The following is a 12,159-nucleotide window of genomic DNA, read 5'->3' on the forward strand; positions in this document are numbered from 1 at the left end:
CTCCTGGTCCGTAGCTTGTCTTTTCATCCTCTTAACACAGTCTTTTTCTTTTTTTCCCCTCTGCACAGGTAACAGACATGTTCGATTTACGTATTTTTATTAAGGTAGAGTTGATTTAAAATATTACATTAGTTTCAGGTACCACACAGTCATTCAGCGTTTTATAGATTATACTCCATTTAAAGTTATGATGAAAAGCTGGCTATATTCTCTGTACTATACAATAGAGCCTCGTGGCTTACTTATTTTATATGAAAGCAGTGTGTACCTCTCAATCCCCTACTCCTATCTGGTCTCTCCCCACCCTTCCTTCTTCCCACTGATAATTAATAGAATCTTCAGCAGAGCAAAAGTCTTAATTAATTCTGATGACGTCCAATTTATCCATTTTTCCTTCTATGGTCTGTGCTTTCAGTGTTGAGTCCAAGTAAGAGTTTTCTGCCTAGCCCTAAATCTCAAAGATTTTCTATGTCTTCTTTCCTCAGAGCTTTATAGTTTTACATTTTACATTTAAGTCTGTGATCCATTTTGAGTTAATTTCTGTATAAGGTGTGAGGTTTAGGTCAAGGTTCAAGGTTTTGTTTGTTTTTTGGCCTGTGGACGTCCATTTACTCCAGACAACGAGCTCCATTTTTTTTAATGAAATTAAAAATTATGCTAGTGTATCACCCACATTACAGGTAACCATTGTTCTGTGAAGCTTTAATTCAGTATAATTCTATACGGAACAACGTAAAATGTCCAGTTTGAAAGTTTGAAAAATATAATTCTAAGTATTCTTTGCTTAATATTCTGATTTCTACCTACGATATCAGATCCAGTTGACATGAGTCCCACAAGGAAAGCCTGAACAACAGCTAAAAATGTGTAACAACTAAAGCATGTGTGTCTATTAATTAGGGTTTTATTTCCTATTAATTGTGGGGGAAAACGTCATCATTGTAAAACCCTATGACTGGATAATAAATATCTGTATCCAAAGCAAGCCTAAAGGGTTATATCTCTATATTGCAGAATTCAAGGCTGAAATTTAAACTTTACAACACTTCATATTTATTGAAGGTGGGGAAAGTTTAGTTCAAGTAAATGTCCAGGGTCAGTAACAAAGATACAAAGAGGCCCGCCACGTCATGGCCAGTCCAACCCACGCTTGGCTCTTCGGCCTCCAGGATTTAAGAGCCCATTTTGGAATCAGACCAACTGACGCACACAATCTGTGTTTGGTTCTGTTTTGCCACTTGCTGGCTGTGTTACTTGGGAGGGCCCCTCAAGCACGCTGAGCGGAACACACTCCTCGTTCGCTGGGGATAAACACCACCTACCCAGCTGCTTGAGTGTGAGGACTGAAAGCCGCTTCTCACTGCCTGGTACGTGGTCAGTCTCTCAGTTAAGAGCAGTGGCTAACCCCATGGAGGAGCAGGAAAAACTCTTTACCATCCCAGGCTCACTCACATGCAATCAGCAAAAAACAGCAAACGAAGGAAACCAAAACACTTGTGCAACTGTTAATAAGAAATGTTTAAGAAAGAACGAAAGAACGAAAGGAAGAAAGGAAGAAAACAGGGAGGAGGAGGAGAAGGAAGAGGAGGCAGAGGAAGGACGGGGCTCCGGCGCCTCCCAGATGCCGGGACGACACAGGGCAGACCTTGTAGCCCTGCACAGGCATCAGAGACCACCAGATGGGCGGGGGGGGGGGGGGGGGGGGGGGTGTACTTCCTCCACCCAGAACCCCACCTCCCAGGTGTTCAGAGATCGGGAACACCTGGAAACGGGTGGCGTGCTTTGGACAGGAGAGCTACAACATCCTTAAAGAAACCACAGCACAAAAAGTGACCCATGTAGGAGGGACCAGCTGCTATAAATACCTGGTGGCAAAAGCTGATGTCATGCCTTCCGCACAGGAGACACCTGCATAAAATTTGCCAAAATAGCAGCGAAAGCATGTAGCAGAAACCCACGCTGTTGTGTGCAAGTCTGATGCCGTTCGTACAGAAACGTTTATAACCAATGACCCACTGCACTGGGTGCTACTTCTTTCCACATTTCCCAAAGCTCTCTGACTGCACTCGCCCAACACGTGTATCAACCAGCAAACTGCCAGGCCCTGCTGTAACCCTGCAGCCCCGCAGCAAAACCCAACGAGAAGTGAAAAAATTTCTTCCAAGTGGGAAAGAGGAGGAAAGTTTGATCCCTGACAACCAGCATCAGATCCACGTACTAGGAGATACCCACACGGATGCCTGCAGGTCTGTCACACCAGTCCCTGGCTGGCTCCACTCCCACAGGAGTTGGGGGGATGACAGCAGGCCAGCTAGAGGGCCACCAGCACTAACCTTTGAGGCCGAGACCCAGGCAGTTTTAAATCAGTGGTCCCTCGGTCTCAGGTGAGCCGTAATCAAAATCAAAATCAAGTCTCTCTGGAAAGTGTCTGTATAAGAACTGGGCCTCAGGCCAGACTGGCACGAACATCGATGTTGCAAGTACTGTCCAGAGACCCCCTCCCTGTGCCCTCTGCCTCCCAGAGGGCCCCTCCTTGCTTGCACAAGCAAGGCCCGTGTCTGTGGGCCATCTCCCCTTTACCCCAGTCCAAAGTGCTTTCAGGAAAAGCTTCTGGGAAGGCACCCAACAACACACAGGATGCACTCGATAAATACTTCCTAAAACGAGTGAATGTACATTACTTCAATTTAACAAGAGTTTTTTAACATGTGTTGCCTCTCTTGGAAATAATGCCACGAGCTTCAGCAAGCAGCTTAGCCACTCTCCAGTACAGTTTGATCAGGCAAAATGTTTTAACAGCAGCAGTGTTCATCCAGAGGGCTGTTGGGGAAAATCGTAAGACCCGATTCGTGTGACAAGCTTAGCAAACAGGACCAGGCGCACGGCGCCTGCGCAGTAAATGCCAGCTGTCATGCGCTATTAGTACGTGGCCCTTTACGGGCAAAAGGAGTCTATTCCAGCCAGAGGTATCATCACCGAAAGCTGTCCCTGTGTGCCGTTGGGGCAGAGCTGTCGAACAGTGTGTATCAGATGCTGTTTTATTTTTTCAAAATACCCCCAAAATGTACATTTATATGTGCATGTATACTGGAAAAGATGTGAAATAAAATACACCCATTGTTCATAGCGGTCACTGCAAAGACAGCGAGAAAAGAAACATTCACCTCTGCTCTTCACCTTACTTACTAGCTGAATTATGTTCAGTGAGCATCTATTCCTTCTGTAAAGTTTTTCCTAAAACACTGCAACTTGTCTGGCGAAGCAAGCGGGTGCCTCAGGAAGGTAGAAACAGAGGACTAAACTGAATGAAGCTGAAGCTAAGTGTGCAGTCCAGGCTGGGCGAGTCCTGGTGAACGACAGCACAGCTTTCTACAGCCTCAGGACACCACTCTCCACCTTCCTGCCGCAAGATAACCCAGGACACGCACGCTGAGACGTTCCCCCAACGAACTTGTGCTTTTTGCATGTGTCTTCCTCACATCCCCGAGGGGCCTGGAACCACCCTCCCAAATGCCTCCAGTCTGTCCCCCTGCCCAGCACTGCCGGCTGCCCTCCTGTCTGAAACCGGACAGCAACCCTAGTGGTTACAAACGCGCCTTACATTTCCTTGTCATTTCCAGTGCACCTGGCCCAGTACAGAGAACAGGTCAGTGGCGGACCTCGCTGGAAGCACCTTAGGAAACACGCCATCCGCCATGCTACTGACAGACACAGACGGGGGACTGGACCTGACTTGTTTCTGGTAACTCAACTAGTTGCCTGCTTGTAGCCGGGCAAAGCCAGGTCTCTGGACTCCCAGGTTAATATGCAGCCCCATAAGAACTGCTGATATGTTTTTCTTGCCTTGAAAAGATGTCACTATGGAAGATGATTTCTCATGAAACTGCTCGGCCCAGAGCCCTGAACTCGTGTTGTGAGAAAAGCAGTAAGTGCCGTGAGACAGAAAGATGACCCATCGGAAAGAGCACGCGGCCAAGAGGGGTTCCGCAGGTTATCACGAGCTCGAAACTAAAACAAAACCCATCAAACAAAAAACCCCACCTGAGTAGCAAAGATTCAAGACAGATCCACTAGTGACATGATTGTTAAAATACAGAGCCACCAGGTAAGCGCGTGGACACTTTAAGGATGAATGTAAAATTTCCACACTTTTGGAATAAGAGGGCTACCTGGAATTTGTTAGAAAGCTATTACAGTGTTATTTGATTCCTACATCATAAATAAATAAATACACATGTACAGTCATATACACACACAATTCATGCATGAATTACATTATTCAGTTCACATGTGTGGGAAAGAAGTTTGACAACTTCAAAATAACCACTCACAATCTTTATGGACCAAATTTATACTGTGGTATTCAATGGTGTCCCTATTTGGGGGTCACCCTTCTCTGGACGACAGCAAAACCCAGTGGCTTTAGAAGCAGATTTTATGCTGTCACTATAACGGATAAAGGAAAGAAGGAAAGATAACTTAATTATCAAGGAAGTGAACTTCATTGCTAAACTGTACTTGTATCCCAAAACAATCTTCTAAGTCCTACAGAAAATACAGTTCACTGAACACAGACCTTTCCAAATTAAAAGGGTTACTAAGAAAGTTCCCTCTCTCTTACCAAGAAAATTGCAATCTTTCAAAGACAAACGGCCTGGACTTCTCCCTTAGAATATATCTCTGTATCAAAAGGTTTGCAATGTCCAAAGACAATTTAGATATGTTTTAAGAGTAAAAAGCAGAAAAATCTACATTATTTTATTATCTGCATTGCCTTTTCAGGACTGTCCTAGACTCCCAATAAAAAAAAACTCTCTAAATCAGAAAATTCCTACCCCAAAAAAGACTTATAATCCAGGAGAAGGACTAAATAGGGCATAATTATTATCTTGTCAAAGGCAATATGTACTTCATACCAGCTTGCCTCCAAAGAAAACAAAACTTGAAATTAGAAAACCAAGTTCAGGCTGGCGCTTAACCATCTACCCTGGGTTCTGCCTAATCTCTCCTAGCTTCCGTTCTCTAGTCTTTAAAATAGGATCAAGCCCAACAGTTTAGAGTCACCCTGAATGTCTGTGTGAAAAACTTCTTCCAGCAGGCGTGACATTCAAGCAACTCCTAACGTATCTAATTTTTTATTTAGTATCTTTACCAACAAGAGAAAGATGAAAGATAATATACAATGACAATGGCCAGACCATATAAAAGCAGAGCTCTGACCCTCAGCCCGCAGCCACCGGCCCCGGGAGCAGAAGAATGTCAGGCTGCTGTCTCTAGTCACCATCCAGGAAGCCAAACAGCCACCCCTGGACAGTCAGCCAGGGCTCGATCAATAACTGATGACCTCCCTAATCGCTGTCCTGCTTCTGACTCACGACCAACCTGAGAAGGCCCCACCTGCCCCCCGACCAGTCACCCGGGTGCCCCCTCCTTCTAGACCCACCCCCCTGCCCCAGCCCCCATCAGGGCACCCTGAGCCCCCTTTTCTCCACTGGGAAGCTCGCCCAGCCCTCTGCCTGCCCCTGAGTCTCTGCCAAGCACAAGTGAGGGAGGCCAACTCCCTTGCTACAAGCCAGCTCTGAAGAGACAGCTTTCGCCTTTTTCATGTGGTTGCTCTTTGTCTATTTCCACAAAGAACAGTCTTAAACCAAGGGCTTCCCTCCGGATGGTCAGTCCCAGTGCAGCAGATTCCAAGTCTGGAGAGACCCCATGTTCCCCAGGCCCTCCTCCCACAAAACCTCATGTTCCGCCTTCCGGCTCCGAGCTCCGTTCCACTGCCTCCACCTTCCGCCCCGCGCCGGCTGTCGGTGCGACCGTCGCCGCGTTCCATCGTCGCTCGGCCCTGGCGGCGCCCGAGCCCGCAATGTCGGGCCCCAACGGGGACCTGGGCATGCCGGTGGAGGCGGGAGCGGAAGGCGAGGACGACGGCTTCGGGGCAGCGGAATACGCTGCTGTCAACTCCATGCTGGACCAGATCAACTTCTGTCTGGACCACCTGGAGGAGAAGAATGACCATCTCCACGCCCGCCTCCAGGAACTGCTTGAATCCAACCGGCGGACACGCCCTGAGTTCCAGCAGCAGCTTGAAGAGGCCCCCAGCAATGCCAGCCCCTAGGCTCTGGGAGCCCCCAGCCAGGCCCCAGCCCTGCCTCCCTGGGCCAGGCTCTGGCCTGAGCACTCATCACCTGGCTTAGATACCTTCTCAAGGGCTGGCCTACAGATCTCCTGGGGGTCTGCCTACCTAGGCACCCCCTTCTGGTACTTCCCTTGGCGTGCCTGGACCAGCCCCCACCTCCCGGCATCCCTTCCTGGGGCCAGGTGTGGGCTGGCGACCCACCCGCCTTGCCTGCCTGCCCCACTCCTGGACGCTCCCCACTCTGCCCAAGCCTTGAGTGTCCACACCAAACGGGTCTCCAACACCACAAAAAAAAAAAAAAAAAAAACCCTCACGTTCCTGAGCTCTTAAAACCTCCCCCATCGTCCAGGAAAGTAATCGAATGTTCAGGAAAGATCAAGGACTTTGAGGGCGAGCCCCTTAGTTCATCAAGAATTTCATTTTTCCACTTTAATATGGGACCTTGAGCAACTTTCTTAACATCTCTAAGCCTCCGTCTTCATCTTTAATACAAATATTTACCTCTGGGATTATATTAAATGGACCCTTATGTAAGGTAGCTGATGAGTACTGGGTGCTCAGCAGGTGTGGGCCCCTCCTCCTGGCCCCCTTTCCCCCCAAGGGAGAAATGCAAGATACCCCAAGGGAAGGCTGGTGACCCCCACACCCCGCGCCTTCTGTTCACACAAGTCGCAGTGGTGTGCACAGTGCCACCAAACACAAGATCTGTTCCCAGCGTTCAATGGGTACAGGTCGCTTCTAACTCACATTATATGATCCGTAATAAGGAAGTGATTTTTCTACACTACCCCATACCTGTATTTTTAGTAGCCTTTATTAACTCTTAAATCCCCTTCAGGACCAAAAACAAAACTTCCATCTGTGACACTGTTATAAGCAGAAAAGATACCTATGAGACAAACTGAATTTTTGTCCAAAAAAAAAGCACTTCTGGGCACTGGGCTGGCTGGGAGAAGGTGGGAACATCCCTTATGTGCAGAGGGGCTGGGCAAATACCTGCCCTACCCTGGCAGGTCAGGAGTTGGGTTTCTTGGCCTCCAAGGGGAGAATGCACCTCATCACCTGCTCCAGGAGAAGGCCCAGCACACAGGCAGTCAAGCTCACCCATCACAGGTAAAGCTCTTCCTTCTTCCCCTTCTGTCCAAGTGGTCCAGGTCACGCAGCTGCACCAGGGCCTCTTTGTCAGAAGAGCGAGCCAGCCATCTCGGCCTTTTTCTCTGGCAAAATTACCTCTTCTCCCTACACCTTCCAGCCAGCTGGACCAGCCTGAAGAGGCCCAATGCTCAGTCCTCAAGGGGTCCCAGGTGGGTTTGGGAGGATCCCAAGATTTAGGTTCAGACTTAAAGAGGTACAGAAACCTCAGGTATGTCTACCACTTCCACAAATATCGTGTGGACTCTCACGGAAGGCAAGGTTTGCAAGCCGGTGTGAGGTCTCCACGGGCAATCCAGAAATATCACTAAGCGCTCTGGAGCCAGGCTGCCTGGGCTCACACCCCAACTCCAACACTTCCTGGCTGTGTGATTTCGGACAAGGACCCCAACCTCTCTGTGCCTCAGTTTCCTCGCTGTAAAGCAGTCACAGTAATAGGGCTGCTCTATAAATAAAATGAGTTGGCACGGAGGGGGCGTTCAACAGACACATCCTGAATACCGAATAAACGTGAGATATTACTAAATACACACGTAAACTCACGTTGTATTTATAACGCACAAAAAATGTGCAGAATACACACTTCACTATTAACGGTTACTCTAGAGAAAGCGGGGTGCAGACTTCAGCATTTTACTCTACACATCTATGTCTATATCACCCGAAATATTTAATGTCATACATCTGCTCCAAAACAGGGAGCTGGACCATGTGGCTTTGACCCAGACCTTCAAGTCATGATGAGACAGCTCCAGGAAGGTAAAGGGACAGGAATCAGAGAAATCGAGTCTTCTTCCAGCGTCACGTGAATGAACTAGCACACAACCCGATGCAGGCTCTCCAAGCCCCTCCTTTCTGTCACAATAAAAATTGTCTGAGTTACGTGTGTGTCCCTTCACAGGCTAGGCCACAGTTCAAGTCACAGACCTAGAACTTGGACTCAGCTCTGCTTCACGTCACATCGATGCCCTCCTCGACCAGCAGTTCTAGCTGAACTGAAACGGCCACCAAGCCCACTGTGACGCAGCCTCCAGCTCTGTCTCATGCGACTCAGCGAGTCCCGGGATGAAGCAGGCACCTGGCCGTTCGTGAACAACCCCCGGCTCTCCTCGTGGGCTCTTCCTGAAGTCACCATCTTCTAAGCTCCTTCACTGGCTCCTACCTCAAGGTGGCCCAGCCAGGTCACATACTCACCGGTCTCTCCATGAGTACAACTGGGAATTACTGTCAGGAGCGCCAGTCCTCCTCCCTGTCTGCCGCCCACAATCCATCCGTTTACCCTGCGGAACAGGGACAGCACTGCGCTTCTATGTAAGCGGCTCACGGAAGGTGAGTGACCAGCCCCAGATCGCACGCTGCTGATGACAGCGTGGCAGAGCCGGCACATCTGGTCACCCTCCCCGAGGCCCAAGGGATGCTGACAGATCGCCAGTACTCAGGGGCCTCAGAAATGCCTTCCACTGTGGCACGAAGGATGGTCCGGTCTCGGGAAGGAAGCGGGGTGGGGATCAGTAAAATCCCTTCTGTTCTGAGAGGCTATCTCATCAGGGAGACAGGCCGAATGGTCTGCGCCTTGTCTTCTCAGGTGAACCGTCTCTGGGCCCTGGTGGCAGGTGTCTTTGTGCAGCGGGAGGCTCCAGGGCCGAGGCCTGGTGACACTGCTCTGCACTGTGCCCCGTGGGTGTCCCGCCGGCAGGGGACGCAGGCTCCTCTCTCACGGCCGAGGCTGCTCTCACCTGCTGGACGTCCAAAACCAAACGCAGGACGCGTAGAAATTAACGGCACAGAGATGATGCCCTTTGTGGCACTAAGAAATAGAGATTTTAGGAAAAGGCATCCGCGTGAGACAGGGTGGCTGGAATTTTCAGAGCTGAGAAAGCCTCTGGCGCCTCCGTTCCAGAAACTGGGTTTCGTGGAAACCCAGCACCCCCTGCACAGTCCCCCTCAGAACCACCCCCTCGGCGGTGCCTTCCCCTCCCTCCCCCCACCGCAACCTGTGCATCCCTCCCTGAGAGCGCCTGTCCCGGCCTCTACCGCGAGTTCCCGTCCTGCTTCCCACAGTGTGCAGCTACAGGAGCCGCCTGGGGCCGGCGGGACGGGGTGGGAGGGCCCTGCACACAGATCCTCTGAGCTACTGAATGGCGGAGGGAAGGGATGCAGGGGTGCAGACGGTGAAGACCCGCCAGGACCTCCGGGCAGGTCAACAGCAGGCACAGCGACCGGGCTGCCCATCGGGGCTGGCCGGCTCTGCCCACAGCTGTGCCCTGAGAGGCTGCCTCACAACGGCAGTCGGCGCACCAGTCACCTGGGTGGCATCCCCAGAAAGTCCTGGCAAATACAGAGGTCGTGCCGCACGCCCGTCAGGGTACCAGGGCTTCGGAGTTGGCGTCGGAATCCCATCTACCACGTGACCTTGAGCGAGTTCCTCCCTGTCTCTTCACCTCATTGCTTTTACCGTGGTGTAACGGACTCACAACACTGTAACTCACAACACTGTATTCGTCTCAGGCAGACAACATAATGATCTGATGTATGTGTGTATTGTGAAAGGATCACAGGAAATCTCGTTAGCATCTATCACTGCACGTCGTCACAGTCTCTTTTCTCGTGATGAGAACTCTGAGGATCTACTCTCTCAGCAACTTTTAAATACACAATACAGCACTGTGAACTCTAGTCACCATGAGTCTCTGTCTCACTTTGTCAACTGCAAAATGAGGACATGACCTACCCCATGGAGTAGCTGAAAAGATGAGAAGACACACAGATGTAAAGTGTGTCTGGGACACGGTGCCTGGGACAGAGTACGGGCTCGACAGACAGTGCAGGTAGTGACGGGGGGTGTGATACAAACGCCAAAAGACTATGAACATTAGCCTTTTTGAACCACTTAGTCTCCCTTATCGTGAAGACACAGCACGTCTGAGCTTCTTAGAGGCTCCGACAGACTGAATGTCTGTGTGTCCTCAAAATTCCGATGTTGAAACCTAGTCCCCGATGTCAGTATCTGGAGGTGGGGCCTCTGGGAGGTGATTAGGTCATGAGGGTGGAGTCCCCCGAAAGGGATTAGTGCCCTTATAAAAGAGACCCCTGTTGCATCCCTGTTCCTTCCTCGCTGTGAGGACACGGCTTGAAGATGCTGTCTGTAACCAGGAAGCAGGTCCTCAGCAGACACCAAATCTGCCAGCACCTTGATCTCAGGCTTCCAGCCCCCAGAACCGTGAGAAACAGATTTCTGCTGTTGATAGGGTCAGACCACCTGAACAAACCACCTGAACAAACCACCTGAACAGACCACCTGAACAGACCACCTGAACAGACCACCTGAACAAACCACCTGAACAGACCACCTGAACAAACTAAGCCAGAGGGTCACTCTTCAAGCACAGGAAAACTCAAATAATTAACCCATCTGGAGAAAAAAACCTCACATAATTTAGGCCCTCCCAACACACAAATCTGTATTCATTGGGAAGAGACGGTTTTAAAAGAAAGCATCGAGCGGCACACGTCCTCAAGAGCCGGCCTGCCTGTCACGGGTAACATAACTCAGAATCACATGCTGTCAATGTTCAGGAAAACCCTTTACAGGTTTCAAAATTCATTCAAAACATATGGCTCTAAAACAATTTCAGAGGTACCCTCCTTTCTCTGGACACCTGCCACAAACCTCTTCACCTCACACCCGCCAGGAGGCACCATGTCCTGCTCCCAATAGGCCATTCCTGTAAACTCCTTCTGACAAGAGAGGTCCAGGCTAGATGAGGGTCCCCAAACCTAGCTCCACCTACCATGGCTAAAAATACCCCTCGTTTGGGAATTCCCTGGCAGTCCAGTGGTCAGGAATCCAAGCTTTCACTGCCGCGGGCCCAGGCTCGATCCCCAGCCAGGGAACTAAGATCCCACAGGGCACACAGCACAGCCAAAAAAAAAACACCCCTGGTCTGTCACATTCTTAGCTAATGTCCAGAGCAAGAATCCATCACTACTACTACTTCTTTTTCCTTTTCTTAATAAACTTATGATTAAAGTACAACCCCCAAAAAAGGAGCCTTCTCAATGCTACTGCTTCCAGAGACACTGCATAGGCCATGGACACTGGGTCAGGTAAAAGGAAACAGGATTTCCAAACCCTGAGCTCACTGGTGGGGGCTCCTCACAGAATACTGAATGGACAATCTTAACTACACAAAGCAGAGGGCAAAGTCAGCTGTAGCGTGCGCATGGACGGAAAAGAAGCGTTTTCATCAGAGGTGTTTGAGGACATACAAAAGCCATCTTCTAGGGACTTCCCTGGCGGTCCGGTGGTTACGACTCCGCGCTTCCACTGCAGGGGGAACGGGTTCAATCCCTGGTCAGGGAACTAGGAACCCACACACCACACAGTGTGGCCAAAAAAAAAAAAAGCTATCTTCTAATACCACCAAGGACTGAAAATTAAGTCTTTTTTCCATATTAGAGAATAAATAAGGGGTTGAACGGAAATTTTTCCTTTGTGTCATGAAACTACTCTCAAATCCTTTGGCTTTATTAGATAATCAAGCTGAAAAGCCATGAAAAGATAACCCTTCCCTCCAGGACGCAGGGAGTAATGAAACCTCTGACCACAGCCTCGAAACATGCGAAGATGGTGTTTTTTTAAAAAATATTTTCAGGGACTACAAGGGATCTTTTGAAATTAAAATAATCAAAGCGATACAAAATTCAAAAAAGGGTTTAGAGGAGAAGTTGGAGAAATCTCCGAAAAAGGAAAACAAACAGAAAAAGAAATGGGAAAAGATCAGAAAAGAGAAGACATTTAAGGAGATTCAGGATCAGAATAGGAGACAGGAGCCTGCAGATGGAAGAGGCCCACCCAGTTCCCATCACGA

The 12,159-nt window shown here is 49.4% G+C and overlaps 2 protein-coding genes across 3 annotated transcripts in view; one reads left to right on the forward strand and one right to left on the reverse strand.

Moving 5' to 3' along the window:
* The window catches only part of AFAP1 (actin filament associated protein 1), a 155,119-nt gene that overhangs the window by 134,966 nt on the left and 7,994 nt on the right, over positions 1-12,159 (reverse strand). The gene's annotated exons all lie outside the window — the stretch shown is intronic.
* LOC130834839 (bublin coiled-coil protein-like) lies at positions 5,794-6,313 on the forward strand. The gene has a single exon (XM_057705780.1). The coding sequence runs from the start codon at positions 5,864-5,866 to the stop codon at positions 6,113-6,115; it is 252 nt and encodes an 83-aa protein (XP_057561763.1). The 5' UTR covers positions 5,794-5,863; the 3' UTR covers positions 6,116-6,313.

The sequence above is a fragment of the Hippopotamus amphibius genome, chromosome 13 (genome assembly GCF_030028045.1).
Source record: "Hippopotamus amphibius kiboko isolate mHipAmp2 chromosome 13, mHipAmp2.hap2, whole genome shotgun sequence".
NCBI lineage: Eukaryota > Metazoa > Chordata > Mammalia > Artiodactyla > Hippopotamidae > Hippopotamus > Hippopotamus amphibius.

Excerpts from the sequence above, each read along its gene's own strand:
- LOC130834839 (XM_057705780.1), top strand. The coding sequence starts at position 5,864 with ATGTCGGGCCCCAACGGGGACCTGGGCATGCCGGTGGAGGCGGGAGCG.